Raw genomic sequence first — 17,683 nt, forward strand, 5'->3', positions numbered from 1 at the left:
TTGTTTGTTGCTGTTGGCTGCCCACCCCCACCCTTACAAGGTATTCTAAAAGTATAGGATAAAAACCCTTGTGTAATGTACAAACCCTTATCTTTTGTTAAATTCTGTTATAAATTACCATTCTATTATAATCCTAGTTTGATGTTAATTTTTCAGAGAATTCAGATTTTTTTCGATAACAAAAGTTTATTCTTTTTGAAATGTTTTCCTCTATATTAATCACTTATCTACTTAATAAAATACATAATAAGATGGAATTCTCCACAAGCATGGCTTTAACATGTAATTTTAAATACATTGCATTGCTTGGGTTTTTGTTTTTGTTTGAGACAGGATTTTGTTGTGTAGCCCTGGCTGTCCTGGAACTCAGTCTGTAGATTTGGCTGGCATCGAGCCCAGAGAGTGCTGGGATTGATGTGCACCACCATGCCCAGCTCATTGTATTGCTTGTTAATTGCATGGTATTATGTTGCTCTTCAGATAATGGATTTATGTCATCTTTGCTCATGATATACTTTGATTGTACCATTTTCCTCCTAGCGATGCAGGAGGAAGCTCTGAAGCTTGTCTTGCTGGCCTTGGAGGATGGTTCTGCGTTGTCACGGAAAGTGTTGGTTCTGTTTGTGGTGCAAAGACTGGAGCCACGTTTTCCTCAAGCCTCTAAAACTAGCATTGGGCATGTTGTTCAGCTCCTTTACAGAGCCTCCTGCTTCAAGGTATGAACCTAAGCTCGAGTTCAGCTTGGAACATTGCCCTTCCTCCAAACTTAAACATTGAACTTGGACTTCAATGAAATTTGCTGTGCTTTTTTTTAAAGAAGGCAGATTGTATAATACTGTACTTAAATCCTATCGTATTATTGTATTTCTTTTGCTTGGTTTTGGTTTGTCAGTTTGCACTGATAGGGATTGAACCCAGAGCCTTACATATGTTAGACAAATACTCTGTTACTGAAGTACAGCCTCAACCCTTAAATTTAAATGAAGATTCTACTCATCTGTTATTTCCCACTGTGTTAGTTAGGATTTCTACTGCAATGATAAAACACCATGACCAAAAGCAACTTAGGAGGAAAGGGCTTATTTTTCATATACTTCCACACCACAGTCCATCATTGAAGAAATTCAAGGCAGGAATTGAAGCAGAGTCCATGTTTACTCAGCCTGCTACCTTATAGCACCCAAGACCACCAGACCAGAGGTGACACAGCTCACAGTGAGTTGGGCCTGCTCACATCAGTCATTCAAAAGAATGCACCACAGGTTTGCCTACACACCAGTCTAGTGGGAGCATTTTTTTTTTTCTAGTGAAGTTCTATCTTCCCAAATGACTATCTTGTGTCTAGTTAACATAAAACTAGCCAGTACATCCACCAAGAATGTAAGAGTTTGTTCCTAGCTAGGCGGTGGTGACATGTGCCTTTAATCCCAGGAATCCCAGCACTCAGGAGGCAGAGGTAGGCGGATCTTTCTGAGTTTGAGGCCAGCCTAGTCTACAGAGTGAGGTCAGGGACAGCCAGGGCTACAGAGTGAAACCCTGTCTCAAAAACAAGGGGTGGAGGCTGTTCCTCATGTAATTGTGCTTGTACAGTTCCAGACATCCAGTTACCATTTGGCTTTAGTATAAATGATAATGCTGGATGTACTGTCTTGTATTCCAGGTTGAATCTTCACTCTCAAACATTGATGTCCACCATGTGTCACTTATTGTTCATCTGTTTTATTTTCCTTTCTTCTTAGTAAAGTTTCCTTTCTTCTGATATAGCTAACTATGAGGAAATCTATTCCTGAAATTACCATAATTCTTCAATTTTCATTCTACTGAATAGGGGTCTCAGTTTTTTGTATGGACTTGTAACCAAAACTACTGTCTCCAGTCCAGATTGTATCTAAATAAGTATTTCACATTTATTGTAATGGTTAGAAAGAATAATGTAGTTCATCAGTGAATATAATTTAGACTATTTCAGAATATCTGTATGCTTTCCATGTTATATGTTCTCTCTCTATCAACAGAAAAAGACAGATACAAATTATAAGAAGTTAATTAGCTGGAGTCTTTTCCTAGCATGAGCTATTATTTTCCTTGGATGAGCTATTATTACAGTCAACTACTAAAGCATTAACAAGTTTTTAAATGGAATTTTGTTGTCACTATTGTTTCTTGAGACAGACTCACTGTGTAGTTTGGCTGGCTTTAGGTAACTCAGTTATCTTTCTGTCTCAGAATTATGGTTGTATGCCACTGTATCTAGCTATAAGATTTTAAAAATTATATGTATACTAAATTTTACTTATTTTGTATAATGTGGGGGGTCGGGGGTAGGTGTTTATGCATGTGTTACTGTGTGCATATGGAGAAAAGAGGACAGCTTGTGGATGTTGGTTCTCTCTTTTCACCATGTGGATCCCAGGAATTTCATCAGGTCTATCATCAGGTCAATAGATCAACAAGTCATCAGGCTTGGCAGCAGGTATCTTTACCCACTACCCATATTGTTGGCCCTAGAAAAATTTAAAGTTTCATGTTATTCATTTAGTTATTACTTTCTTTTTAAAAAAAACTATTTATTTATTTATTTATTTATTTATTTATTTATTTATTCATTCATTCATTCATTCATTCATTTATTTATTTATTTATTATGCATACAGAAGAGGGTGCCAGATCTCATTACAGATGGTTATGAGCCACTATGTGGGTGCTGGGAATTGAACTCAGGACCTCTGGAAGAACAATCGGTACTCTTAACCTCTGAGCCATCTCTCCAGACCCTAGTTATTACTTTCAATATGTACATATATGTGTGAGTGCATGCCATATTTCATCAGATTCCTTGAAGCTGGAGTTACCGGTGTTTGTGAGCCACTTGACAAGAAAGGATGCTGGGAACCAAACATGGGTCTCTAAAAGACTAGCAACTGCTCTTACCCTCTGAGCCATCTCTCCAGCCCCTGACCTTTAAAAAAAGTTAAAATTTAAAAAGTTTACTGTGTATATGCCTGCGTGCGTGCATGCATGCGTCTGTGTTTGCGTGCGTGCGTGCGTGCGTGCATAGGGACTCTTATGCCATGGCAGTCACAGGACAATTTTGTGGACTTGGTTTTCTCCTTCCACTTTTATGTGGGTTCTGGGGATTGAACTCAGTTGTCAGGCTTATGCAGCAAGTGCCTTTACCTGCTGAGCCATCTTGCTGTCCTTTTTGGCTTTTCGAGACAGGGTTTCTCTGTGTAGTTTTTGATGCCTTTCCTGAAACTCTCTCTCTAGCCCAGGTTGGCATCGAACTCACAGAGATCTGCCTGGCTCTGCCTCCCCAGTGCTGGGATTAAAGGCGTGCGCCACCACTGCCTGGCCCATCTTGCTCTCCTAGTTGACCTCTCTCAGTACACTGCAGCTCCAGTGTTATATGGAATGTCTTGAAAGTTCTTGATTATTTTTTAGAATGATGAAGGTGTTGGGGATATAACTCAGTGATAGAGTGCTTATAAAATATCCAAAGCTCTGGGTTCTGTCCTCAGTACCCACAATCCAAATAAAATGTCCAGGGAATCAGTGTATCATGTAGAAAGCTTATTCTGCCTTTTAAAGAGGGTTAGCCTATGTTGAAGAAATATTTTTATACATGTCCATGTTTATTTGGGCTTTTAATTTGTTTTTGGAAAATGGCATAGTTAAGTTTTTCTGACTACAGTACTTGATTTTGTGTTTGTTCACCTGACATCCTAATGAAAGCTTTAGTTAGACCTTACTTTGCTACAAGGATGAAGTTTTGTTGTTTCTTTTAACCCACACGTGAGTCTTTCTCTGAGACTCTACTTTTTGTTTAATAACACCCAGTATTGCTTTAGAAAAAAAAATAGGAATACATTTTTTAAACCTTTTAAGTGTGATCTATAATTTCTGACTGTAGTCTGGAGTGTTTTTTGGTAAAAAGTTCAAAAAAGAGAATTTTCTACTATTATAATATGGGTCCTTATGGGAATAAAAGGTTAATAGAATACAATCTTATTTTTGGCAGTATGGGGAAAACCACTCTGCCACAAGTTACAGTTCCAACCTCCAAATACGTTCTAAAATGTCGTAAGGAATTGGTAATTCTAGGCTAGAATTATTTTAAGTTTTAGGCCTTTGGCCTAAATCTTGCGGCGCGCCCCCCCCCCCCCCCCCCCCCCCCCCCCCCGACTTAAAGTATAAGCTACTAGGATAACAATAGCATGAATATTAGATGTGCTGCAGAAATTAAAGTGAATTAATATAGTAGTATAATGGTTTCATTAGGTAACTTAACATACCAACTAGCACGTACCAAGTGTCTAATAAAAGTGGCTTTTTAAAAAGAATGTTTTTGAGCCGAGCGGTGGTGGCACATACCTTTTATCTCAGCACTCAGGAAGCAGAGGCAGGCATATCTCTGAGTTTGGGGCTAACCTGGTCTACAAAGTGAGTTCCAGGGTAGCCAGGGCTACACAGAGAAACCCTGTCTCGGTAAACCATATATATGTAAATATGTATGTGTAGTGCAGATACACGTAGAGGCTGGAGGCCAACAAGAGGCGTCTTCCCCAGTCGCTCCCTACTTCAATTTTTATGAGGGTCTCATTGAACCTGGGGCTTACTGATTGAGGTAGCTGGGTGTGATCCTAAGGGATTCTGTCTGTCTGTACAGTGCTCTTTATAGACATGGCACTAAAGTTAGGCCTGGCTCCTCCCCTCCCCCAGTTACCATCTGAGCCATCTCTCCAGCTCCCTCCCTGCCTTTCTTTTTTTTTTTTTTAAGTTGTTTTTTTTTTTTTGGTTTTTCGAGACAGGGTTTCTCTGTGTAGCTTTGCGCCTTTCCTGGAACTCGCTTTGGAGACCAGGCTAGCCTTGAACTCACAGAGATCCGCCTGCCTCTGCCTCCCGAGTGCTGGGATTAAAGGCGTGTGCCACCACCGCCCGGCCTGGTTTTTGTTTTTAAACAGAGTAGGTTTTTGTTTTTTGGTTTTTTTTTTTGGTTTTTCGAGACAGGGTTTCTCTGTGTAGCTTTGCACCTTTTCCTGGAACTCACTTGGTAGCCCAGGCTGGCCTCGAACTCTTTGTTTGTTTTTTTGCAACAGGGTTCTGTAGCGTTCCCTGGTCTTGAACTTGTTTTGTAGATTAAGGTAGGCCTTTAACTCCTTGTGGTCTTGCCTTCACCCCTGAGTATTAACCATATACAGCTGCAAGTTTTATGATTAAAAGTTATTATTATCGTTGTTTTTGTCCAGCATTTCATACTCTACACCTTCTGGTTATGGCCTGTTTCACAAAACTATGGAGAAATTAAGATAGTTAAAATTAGTCATATTTAAAATCACACTCATTGAAAGCTCTGTTATTAGTGTCAGATAACTTACTACTAGGTAAGCCCTAAAGTTGTCATCTCTTTATGAAGAAGAAACACATAGTTTTTTAAAATTACAATAATTAAATATTTTCTTATTTTTAAAAAAGCCCCTGTACATGCATGATAAATTCTATAGTTTCTATAAGAAAATTTTGACATCTATGGCTGGGTGTGGTGTTGCAAGTCTTTAATCCCATCACTTGGAGAGCAAAGGCAGGCAGATCTTTGAGTTCCAGGCCAGCCAGAACTACATAGTGAAAACCTGTCTCAAAAAAGGGGGTATGATTTTTGACATCTATACTGGGAGATATTTTGCAGGCAGGATAGTGTAACCCATTTTAATCTTGCTATTGCTGCTAAAAGAAAGTTGTTATTTTGATATTTTTTGTTGGGACAGTGGGTCATTAGTAATCTTGAGACCCACATAAAGAAGAGAACTGATTCCTGGGAGTTGTCTGTCCTCTGTATGTCTGCCACATACATACAGTGCTTGCGCACATCAAACTAAGACATGGAAAATGAATTATTCTACATTACATTTTTTTGTCTGTATGTGTTTATATAAAGTATGAGACTCGTGTTATTAGATTTTTTTTTGTGTATGTCTTTTTAGGTCACCAAACGTGATGAAGACTCTTCTTTGATGCAGCTGAAAGAAGAATTTAGGACTTACGAAGCTCTGCGACGAGAACATGACTCCCAGATAGTGCAAATTGCTATGGAAGCAGGCTTAAGGATTGCACCAGACCAGTGGTCCTCTTTGCTTTATGGAGACCAGTCTCATAAATCTCATATGCAGTCCATTATTGACAAGGTAGGGTCTTTATTGTTCCTTACTTCATAAATAATTTTGGAGTCTTGATAAGTTATTATTTTGTATTGAACATTACTGTGACTGGTGTCTGTCAGGCTTCTGTAAATGAGATTCAGTGTGGCTGGGTATTATGTCATAGCTAGACCATCAGAATGACATTGTAAACATTTGGTTAGTGTGCAGTGCCTCAGCCAGTGCTCTCCCATGTCCCTTCTCACTGCCCCTTTTCCTTTATTGTTCTCTTTGAATTTTGATCTCTGTAATAGTTACAGCATATTTCTGGATGTGTTTATTTTTATTTTATGTGTATTGCTGTTTGCATACATGTGTGTCTGTGCTTCACATGGTGCCTGAAGAAGCCAGAAAAGGGCTTTGGATTTCCTGGAACTGGAGTTAAAGATAGTTGTGAGCTACCACATGGGTGCTGGGAATCGAACAATATCTGGGAGAGCAGCTGGTACTTTTAACCACTGAGCCGTCTCTCCAGCCCCCAAACCATTTCCAAATGCCTTTATCTAATGCCTTTTAATGAATGATCTGTTGAATGTATTACTTGAGGCTTCATGATTCTCACTCAGAATAATTTTACATGTACTAAAGTTACTACCTCCCACGGTGAATTTGAAATTTTCAGTGAACCTCATTTTATCTACTTGTCTGTTTGATGTAAAGACCACTAGAAGTGACTGTTAGGTCTAGCTCTATTATTTATATCTAATGCAGAAATAAGTATTTCTCTTAAACTGCAGTGATAATTTTAAGAGTTGTTGCATGTCAACCTAAAATGTATGAATGTGGTACAGAAAGTCTTAACAGGCTGTACAATATTATGTTGTATTATGCTAAATCATAGTATTTAGTTTTTGCTATTTCCTTAAATACTTAGAATTTCAGAAATAACTGCCAGCTTAAGAGTCCACAGTACATTTAATTTAGAGATAGAATCAAAACCTAAGAGTATTTTAAAAATATTTAGCATTCACTAAATGCAGTGTGTCTGGATGATCTTAAGTAATTCATTGTTTCCCTTAAGCAAACTTATATTATCCCTTCTATATAGAGTCAGAGAAGTTTGTATGCTTTGCAAATCACCTAGGTTATTGTCTTAGTCAGTGTTGTATTGCTGTGCAGAAACATCATGATTGTAAAAGGAAGGCATTTAATTGGGGCTGGCTTATAGTTTGAGAGGCTTAGTCCATCGTCCTTATGGTGAGGAGCATAGTGGCACACAGGCAGACATGGTAGTTGAGAGTTCTACATCTGTATCTGCAGGCATCAGGAAGAGAGAATGAGCCATTGGACCTGGCTTGGGCTTCTGAAACCCCAAAACCCACCCCTAGTGACATACTTCTTCCAGCAAGGCCACCCCTCCTAATCTCTGTCAAGTATTGCACTCCCAAATGACCAAGCATTCAAATATGTGAGCCTTTGGGGGCCATTCCTATTGAAACCACCACAGTTATGAATGTTAAAGGTCATTTGAATCTTGGTGTGCTGGCTTTAGAATGAATTCTTGACTACTAGACCTCTTCTCACCTAGACTTTGTCTCTTTCCTTGACCCCAAACATGACACTTTTTGAATAACTAGTAGATTGATTGAGAATGGAGAAATGAGTTTTATTTTTTCTGCTTGGTCTGTAACTTTCAGTTTGTAACTCTTTCTTGAATACCTTTGTGTTAGTCAAGGTTCTCTAGAGTAACAACTTAAAGAATGAATCTCTCTCTCTCTCTCTCTCTCTCTCTCTCTCTCTCTCTCTATATATATATATATATATATATATATATATATATATACACATATACATATACATATATATATGTAGAGATAGATAGATAGATAGATAGATAGATAGATAGATAGATAGATACATACATACATACATACATACATACATACATACATGGGGCGGGGTTTTATTAGAATGACCTAAAGGCCTAAGTCCAGCTAATCCAACAATGGCTGGCTATGAATTGAAAGTCCAGTAATCCAATAATTGCTCAGTCCATGAGGCTGGATGTCTTAGCTGGTCTTCAGTATATGCTAGAATCCCGAAGAAGTCAGCTCTAATGCCAGTGAAGGAAAGTTCTTGCTACAAAGGAGAGAACAAGCAGACAAAAAGCAAAAGCTTCCCTCTTTCTTCCATGTACCTTATATAGGCTTCCAGCAGTAGATGTGGTTCAGATTAGAGGTTTGTCTTCCTTCCTTAAAGATCTGGGTTAAAGGTCTGTCTTCCTACCTCAAAAATCTGGATTAGAAGTAGATCTTCCTACTTCAAATGAAGCAAAGAGGGCACCAGATCTCATTACAGGTGGTTGTGAGTCTAAATAATTTCAAATGTCTAGACAGCTGAAAAAATCCTATTATATTTTGATTGCAGGAAGGAGAAATCAAACTGGAACTGACGTGGATCTTACCTCCTTTGGCTAGCTTTCCAGTTTGATTTCTCCTTCCTGCAATCAAAATATAATAGGATTTTTTCAGCTGTCTAGACATTTGAAATTATTTAGACTATTTAATAAATGAAATTCAGTTTGTATGGTTTATATATTTAGTGTCGGTCTGGAGAGATGGCTCAGAGGTTAAGAGCACTAACTGCTCTTCCAGAGGTCCTGAGTTCAATTCCCAGCAACCACATGGTGGCTCACAACCACCTGTAATGAGATCTGGTGCCCTCTTCTGGCCTGCAAGGACACATGCAGACAGAACACTGTTTGTATAATAAATAAATATATATTTAGTGTCATGATCTTTGGTCTTAAGAACTTCAACTCATTCTGTATGACTGTATTCAGTAGTATTATTCTATCATCTGATATGATTTCTAGATTATACTTCCAAAATTCAGTTATTTGGAAGGATTACCAAGAACCCAACAAAAAGGTGGTATCGGAAGAAAGGCCTCACATTTGAAGTATGTGATAGCAGAGAAAACAGTATTGTACACAATGTACCAAGCTGTGGATAGAGAAATCTTGTTTAGGTAGCAGGGTAATCAATCTGGCCAAAGCATAGATTAGGTGGATAGACACAAACTAAAATTAATAAATTGCAAAAATGCAGGTGTAAATAAACTGTGTTTGAAAAGGGAAATTAATGTTGTCCTTTTTCTTTTAAGTTGCAGACCCCTGCCTCTTTTGCACAGAGTGTTCAGGAGCTAACAATTGCTCTCCAGCGGACTGGAGACCCGGCAAACTTGAACCGACTAAGACCCCACTTGGAGTTACTAGCAAACATTGACCCTAGTCCAGGTAAAGCCAAGAGAAATTAATGGGCTATTTATGTGTACCTCAGTACTGCTTGGTGATTCTTCAGTTATCTTTTGTTACATTCATCTCAAGTTTCCCAGAGTCATTTTCCCAGATATTTTCAGCAGTATTTTAGGTTTTGCCCCAGATAATATCCTCTTTATCTCATTAGTTCACCTTAACTAAAATTCATTCAGTAGTTTATAATGGTACTTTATAATGTACTACTTACCTCACTAAGAAAATAGCTCTCCTTCATAACTCTCCTGCCACAGCATGCTGTATTTTCCTCTTTTGACATCTTCCTCTTGTGACATCTGTCACAACTCCTTTTCTCAGTTTTCCTTTAGCTGCATACCCATTATCCCTTCTTCTCATAATACCTTGTTCCATTAATTATTCTCTATACCTTTACTTGGGCATTCCTTTCTCACCCCTCCTTGACCTGAAAATGTACCCAATGACCTGTTAGCTGAACAATATTTTAGCTTCTGTCTTCTCAGGGTTTACTTCGAACGCAGAGCTAACACTCCATACTGCTACTACGGTTTGCTAATCACTACTTCCAGAGATGACGTCAAATCCTTAAGCTACTTCCTATATTTTCAGTACTTACTAATATTGGATGCCTCTTTGATACAGAAAAGCTTCTGCTGCTTTATTTTTATATGTATCACCACACACTACCCCATCCACAAAAGTGGTGTCTGTACCGTTAGAGCTGTTTCCTCTGCATCCTTGGCATCAAGTGTTACCTCTGTATAAAATAGATTTCCAAAGAGCTCTGTCAATGCTGGTGTTATCACTTCAGAGCCATTTCTCAAAAGTTCCTGATGTTCATTGTCATCTGTTTCGTGTTTCAGAGTGAGTTCATCTTTGTGCCCACCCTTCTAGCTGTTTCTTTTGTCATCTGAATGTTAGTTCTTTCACTTGTTCTACATACCCTTTGAGACATAGGGTTTATCTGTTCTTCTTTGCTAAGCCCTTCTGAGGCCAAAAGAAAGCATTGGATCCCCTGGAGCAGGAGAGTTACCGCTGGTTGTGAGCTGCCCTGTGTGGATGCTGGCAACTGAATCTGGGTCTTCCGGAAGTGCAGTCTCATTTTGACTGTTTCTCTAGCCCCACAATGTGGCTTGTTACTCTTTGTCTTTGAATTAGTTTTCTCGACTTCCAGGCCACCCCATTCTCTTAATTTCACTTGTCAGTACCATCTGCTGATTTTACATTTCCATAATCTCTGACCTTTTGAATGAGTTATACTCATCCCCAAGATTATCTTATATCTTTTTTTTTTTGTTTTTCAAGACAGGGTTTCTCTGTGTAGCTTTGCGCCTTTCCTGGAGCTCACTTGGTAGCCCAGGCTGGCTTCGAACTCACAGAGATCCGCCTGCCTCTGCCTCCCGGGTGCTGGGATTAAAGGCGTGTGCCACCAACGCCCAGCCAAGATTATCCTATATCTTTAAATATCATTATTGAACAAATTTGCCACATTTCTTCAGTTCTGGGATCTTTTTAAAAGTTGATTTTAGATTTATTATTTTTATTTTCTGTATATTAGGGTTTTGCTTGCATGTGTGTGACTGTGTGTCTTCATGCCTGGTATCTTTGGAGGTCAAAGAGGGTGTCAGATTTCCTGGAATTAGAGTTAAAGATGGTTGTGAGCCACTATGTTGTTGGGTTTGTTTGCTTGCTTGCCAGTTAGTTTAGTTTTTCAATTTAGTTTTTCTAAAACTTAAATAAATTTGTACTTTGTACAGTGGTATAAATTTATCTTTTTCCCCAATTTTGGTGACACAGAATATAACGGCATGTGTGTCAATTGGTCTTTTAGGTCCAGACCCTTTTCCCCAGCACTGTGTTTTGTTTGTATCCATCATGTTGCTGGCCCAGTCTAGCAGTCCTCTTGAATGTCTAGTAAACATTTCAGACTTCATCTGTCCAAATGTGAGACCTTAAACCTTGTCCTCCTAGTGGCTACTCTGTTCTTCCATTTGTTGGCCCAGAATCCTTAGAGAAACCCTGCTCTTCATTTTCTCATAATGTATGTATGATTCATCAGCAGATTGCCTGGGCCCGCCCTTTCAAGGCCATTCCAAAAAAAGTGGTCTTTTTGAGTAACTGCTGACTTTTCCTTTGTTTTCAAACCTGATTCTCCCTCCCAGAGTTGAAATGCCATCTGTGTTTTAAAACCCAGTACAAATACCATCAATAGTAGTCTTATATAGAATTCATCTATGAAAATGTCTTCTCACTTCATTTTGTGTTTGTTAGTATGTGTTAATGTGTTATGTGTTGTGTGTGTGTGTGTGTGTGTGTGTGTGTGTGTGTGTGTGTGCGCGCGCACGCGCGCACGTGCATGCTTGTGTTTGGAGGCAGTTTAAGAGAGAAAGGGTTTATTTTTTCTCACAGCTCAAGGTACTGTCTACTATGGCAGGGAAGTCAAGGCAGTAGGAGCTTGAAGCAGCTGCTTATATCATATCCACAATCAGGAAACAGGGATGAATGCAAACTATTGCTTAGCTTGCTTTCTCCATTTTATATAATCCATGATCTTCTGCCTAGGGAATGGTCTTGGCACGGTTAAGATGGGTCTTTCTAGAGAAGTTAACATAATTAAGATAATACCTCACAGGCACACCCAGAGACTAATCTCACAGGTGATTCTAGGTCCTTTTAAGTTGATACCCTTTAAGATGAATAAGTGTCTGAAAGCTCTGTAATGATTAACTTGGTTTCATCAAAATGCTACTGTTTCCTTCATTGGTTTAATATTGGATAAAACATTGCTTAAGATTATAGGTTTTGTTTAATTTTTAATTTTATAGATGCTCCTCCTCCAACATGGGAACAGCTAGAAAATGGCCTTGTTGCTGTACGTACAGTAGTACATGGACTGGTTGATTATATTCAGAACCACAGCAAAAAAGGAGCAGACCAACAACAGGTAAGGAGTTGCTGTTTGAAATCTGCATATCAGCCACTCTGGGTATATCTAGAAACTGGTCAGTGTAGGTAGAGATACAGAGCGGAAGAAAATAATGATATGAAATAATGATATGAATATTTTAAGACTGTAGGGGCTGGAGAGAGGCTTAGTGGTTAAGAGTACTGGCTGCTTTTCCAGAGAACCCAGGTTCAAGTCCCAGTATCCACATTGTGTTTCACAACCTCCTGTCACTCCAGTTCCAAGGTAATCAGATGTCCTGCTCTGGCCTCTGTGGGTACCAGGCATGCACTGGTTCATAGATATATATGTAGGCAAAACACCCATACATATAAAATAATTTTTAAAATTGTTAAAATTGTTTAACAAAAAGACTCTGACTGTAGAAATTTTAAGTTAGCCTGGTTAGTAATTAGTGTGTCAGTTTTGTTCAAATAATTTTATCTAACACTAATTCTTATTGGTCGTTGTTCTGGGATCATTTCACATCAGATATAGAAACATTTGATGGATTAAAAGTAGATTCTTTTGAGCCAGGCAGTGGTGGCGCACGCCTTTAATCCCAGCACTCGGGAGGCAGAGCCAGACGGATCTCTGTGAGTTCGAGGCCAGCCTGGTCTACAGAGCGAGATCCAGGAAAGGCACCAAAACTACACGGAGAAACCCTGTATGGGGGGGTGGGGTGGGGAGGGAATAGATTCTTTGGTAAAGCTTATTCCATTCAAAAATGCTTACTCTCTTCACTTCATATTACATTTCGGTTTGATAATGTCACCTTTTGGGTACCAATGCTGTACCACTAGTACTTATCATATATTTGTAGATTTTTTTTAATGTTAGTATTTTAAGAAATTTCATTAATAATGTTTATTACACTAGTTTGCCAAAGCATCTTCAAATTTAAAAAAGTATCTTTTTACACTTATTTGTGTATATGTGTGAGTAGTATACATGTGGAGGTGAGAGGACAACCTTGTGGGTCCTAAAGATCAAACTTGGCAGCATCACCCACTGAACCATCTTGTGGTTTTTGTTAGTAGACAGTTATATGTTACATGATCACTACACAAATGTTACAAGGGTATACATTTTGGAAGTCTTTTTGGTCTTATTTTGTGAGACAGGGTCTCACATAGCCCACTGTTAATCCCACTGAATGAGTGTGAAGACCATTAACTAAATTCTTTGGTCAAATTATGCAAGCTTTATTTTTTTGTTGGGGTTATCTTCCTTAAGTGGGGTTTATATTAGCCACTAAACTGCAAGGCTAGGTGGGTTTCAGTTACATAGGAACTTGGCAGAACATCTCAAATATTTTTTTGTCAGAACATCTTATCAGGGTGGAGATCAGGGTATAGGGTATGGAACCTGTCAAATTCCAGAAAATGGCTCAAGACATGGTCAAACCCAAGTTTTACAGAAAATAGGAGTGAATTTATTTTGACCTTGTGACAAGATGGGGTCAGGCTGGTCCATCGCCATCCTAGCTATGAGCTCATTGTATAGTTGAGAAAGACTTTGAACTCCTTGATATTCTTGCCTCTACCCCTAAATGCTGGGACTGCTGGTGTGTACCACTGTGTCTGGCATATACATTTTAAAGTCTTCAACTCTTTGGAAAGAGAACCTTGAAATTTATTGAGGAAAAATGTTTAATATTTTATGTATGTGTGTGTGTTTTTTTTTTCTGTGTATGTGCGTGCACCATGTTTGAGCCTGGTGCCATAAGTCAGAAGAGGGCACTGGATCTCCTTTAACTCAAGTTACAAATGGCTGTAAGTCACTGTGTGGGTGCAGGGAACTGAACTGAATCCCAGTCCTCTACACAGTGCTCTTAACCACCGAGTCATATCTAGCTCATTATTAATTTCTGATAATACATATATTTGAGAATATCAGCATGTTAGAAAAAATGAGGACTTTAAAAACTTTTTTCTTTTTCTTTGAGAAGTTTATACAGTGATGATCTTGCTCATTCCCCAGACTTACCCACACCTCCAACTTATATCCTCTTTTTTAAAATTTAAAGTTGATGGCCCATCAACTGCAATTTGTACTATCCATATCCACCATAGTCACCTATTCTCTGCACTGTGAGCAGTTGCGAGTTTCTGTGTTAACCTCATCCACTGCACAGAGAAGCTTCTCTGATGCGGGCTGAGAGCTGTACTGACCCCAGTTCAGGATTGCTCCACCCCTCGGGCTGTGTTGTTTTAGTAGAAGCACTTTTATTTTCAATGTGTATGGGTGTTTTGTCTGCATGTACATGTATGTGCTTGGTGCCTGTGAAGGCTAGAAGTGTCTAATTCCCTGGAACTGGAGTTCTAGATGGTTGTGAGCTGCTGTGTGGGCACTGGGAATTGAACCCAGATCCTCTGGAAGAGCAGCCCTAACTCTGAGCTCCTATACTATTTTTTAATTTTAATTTTGGACCTGAAAAGGTCTCTTATCAGGCAAAAGCTTTTAAGAAACTAAGTTCAACACCTGGAACCCAGGTAAAAGTGTAAGGAAAGAACTAACTCCACAAAATTGTCCTTAGATCTCCAGTGGTGTCCCACCACCCCACTGTGTTCCCCACCCCCCAAATAATAATTAAAATTTAATTTTAAACTCTGTGATTCCCCCTCCACGTACTTTTGCTTTGTAGATAGTAGATAAATATGGGAATTAGCTTAAATTATTTCGTGCTATCAGAATCCTAAACTGTAAAACATAAAAATTACATTTGTTACTGTGTGATATTTTGGTCTTGGTCTTAGCCTCCACAGCATAGCAAATACAAAACATACATGTGTCGAGATATGAAGCAGAGAGGAGGATGCCCTCGTGGGGCCAGCTGTACGTTTGCACACTCACAAGAAGAACTGGAAAAGTAAGTGTGAGAATCATGGGATGCAGACTTTGGGATAAGGAATAATTTGTTGGCTTTAAGAAATACAAAAAGAATCACTGAATTCTCGTCAGTGCATAAGAAATCTTTATGAATTAAGTACATTTCTTAAGTTTTTTAAAGTTTTTATTGCATTGTTTCTATGGGAAGCTATTTTATCATTAACTAAATATCAAAATGAGTCATTTCCACACAAAGTTTGAGTACTTTTTAACAATTTTAACTGATTTTTACTAATTGCTAAAAAATTTACTAATTTTGGTTGAAACATTTGCTTTTCATATAGATTTCGTAAAATGAACAAACGTCTGGTTCCCAGAAGACCCCTGAGTGCCTCTTTGGGTCAACTTAATGAGGTGGGGCTGCCTTCGGCACCTATACTTCCTGAAGAAGGTGCAGTGGATTTGTCCAGCAGGAAGCCGCCTGCACTACCAAATGGAATTGTATCGGCAGGGAGCACGGTGACACAGCTGGTTCCCCGTGGGACAGACCCCGGCTTTGACTCTAGTCTGAAGCCAGGAAAGCTAGACCATCTGAGCAGTAGTGCTCCTGGGTCTCCTCCAGACCTGTACGTATCACATTTCTTCCTTGTAAACTGAGTAGAGGGAAAAAATGTTTGGTTCTAAAGATATGCTTACTGGGTTTCATTGTTTTTTCTTCTGTTTTGAGTCAAAGTCTGTCCTTTAACTCACTGCATAGCCAAAGATGACCTTGTAGATCTGATCTTCCTGCTCTCACTCCCAGATACTGGGATTGCAGGCGTGTAGCGCCGCGCCTAGCTATGTTATGCTGAGGATTGAACCCAACAACTGAGCTAAAGCCTGGCCCCCCAAAATAAATTGTTTGCCTTTGTACTTCTTTTTCCTGCACTAAGGATTTTTTTTAAGGGGGGGTTAATTTTTTTTTTTTATTTGTAGGAGAGATTAACATTCAAATATATCAGTTTTCAAAGTACTGGCAGTCTTTTAATGTGAAACATTTAATGTACATTAAAAGTATAGTTTAAAGACTTTAAATTTGTCTTCTATAATTTTGCTTCCTTAGGCTGGAATCTGCCCCTAAGAGTATTTCTGCCTTACCTGTGAATTCACATCCTGTACCTCCAAGGGGACCAACAGATCTGCCTCCCATGCCTGTCACCAAACCAATTCAGATGGTACCTCGAGGTTCTCAGTTATATCCAACACCACAAGCGGATGTTTATTATCAGGACCCTCGAGGAACTGCCCCAGCATTTGAGCCAGCACCTTATCAGCAGGGTAATGTCTTTCATTTAAGTCACCCAGATTTATCATATTGGTAAAAAGGATCAAGTCTATCAATTTTATAGACTGATTAGCATTTGCTGAGCAAGCAGACTGTGTAAAGCTGACCAAGAATGGGAAAAAAAAAAAAAAAAACCAACATGTAGTGAATGCAAGCTAAATTTACATTATGGTTTCTATCTTAGTTAGGGTTACTGTTAATGCAACCAAACTCCATGACCCAAAAGTAAGTTGAGGAGGAAAGGATTTATTTGAGTTACACTTCCACATTGCTGTTCATCACTGAAGGAAGTCAGGACAAGAACTCAAACAGGGCAGGAACCTGGAGGCAGGAGCTGATGCAAAGGCCATGGAGGGGTACTGCTTACTAGCCTACTCTCTATGGCTTCCTCAACCTGCTCTTCATTAGAACCCAGGACCACCAGCCCAGAGATGGAACCACCCACAGTGGCTTGGGCCCTCCCCCATTAATCACTAATTGAGAAAATGCCTTACAACCTCGTGTGGTGGTGCACACCTTTAATCCCAGCACTTGAGAGGAAGAGGCAGGTGGATCTCTGTGAGTTTGAGGCCAGCCTGGTCTACAAAGTATGTTCCAGGACAGCCAGGGCTATTATACAGAGAAACTTGGTCTTGAAAAACCAAAAAGAAAAAGAAAAGAAAGAAAATGCCTTACAGCCAGATCTTGTGGAGGCATTTTCTCAGTTAAGGTTCCCTCCTTTCATATCCCTCTGGTTTATGTGTCAAGTTGACATAAGACTAGCTGGCACAGTTTCCACATTGGCTTTGTAATACAAGTCTTTAGAGCTGCAGTTCTCAACCTGTGGATTGTGACCCCTTTGGCAACCTTCTATCTCTAAAAATATTTACATTACGATTCATAAATGGGACAAAATTACAGTTATGAAGTAACAACAAAAATAATTTTATGATTGGGGTCACACCATGAGGAACCTGTATTAAAGGGTCACAGCATTAGGAGGGTTGAGATCCACTGATCTAAAAGTTCTATAGTACAGAGTCAGCTTAATAGTAAAGACTAGCTCAATGTGTTGCTGCATGCCTTTGATCCCAGCACTCCTGAAGCAGAGGCAGAAAAGATTAAAGGGGATGCTGATATTTCAAACGGAAGTGTTGATTGGTTCTGTCAGAGACGGT

At 39.2% G+C, this 17,683-nt stretch overlaps 1 protein-coding gene across 1 annotated transcript in view; it reads left to right on the forward strand.

Moving 5' to 3' along the window:
- Rc3h1 (ring finger and CCCH-type domains 1) overlaps positions 1-17,683 on the forward strand; it is a 44,991-nt gene that overhangs the window by 6,544 nt on the left and 20,764 nt on the right. The window contains exons 4-10 of the mRNA XM_006979596.4: positions 541-716; positions 5,979-6,179; positions 9,297-9,429; positions 12,252-12,370; positions 15,130-15,242; positions 15,547-15,828; positions 16,305-16,519. Of these exons, the coding sequence (XP_006979658.1) occupies positions 541-716; positions 5,979-6,179; positions 9,297-9,429; positions 12,252-12,370; positions 15,130-15,242; positions 15,547-15,828; positions 16,305-16,519 (1,239 nt within the window). The remainder of the gene's footprint in view (positions 1-540; positions 717-5,978; positions 6,180-9,296; positions 9,430-12,251; positions 12,371-15,129; positions 15,243-15,546; positions 15,829-16,304; positions 16,520-17,683) is intronic.

Source organism: Peromyscus maniculatus, chromosome 11 (genome assembly GCF_049852395.1).
Source record: "Peromyscus maniculatus bairdii isolate BWxNUB_F1_BW_parent chromosome 11, HU_Pman_BW_mat_3.1, whole genome shotgun sequence".
In the NCBI taxonomy this organism is placed as follows: Eukaryota; Metazoa; Chordata; class Mammalia; order Rodentia; family Cricetidae; genus Peromyscus; species Peromyscus maniculatus.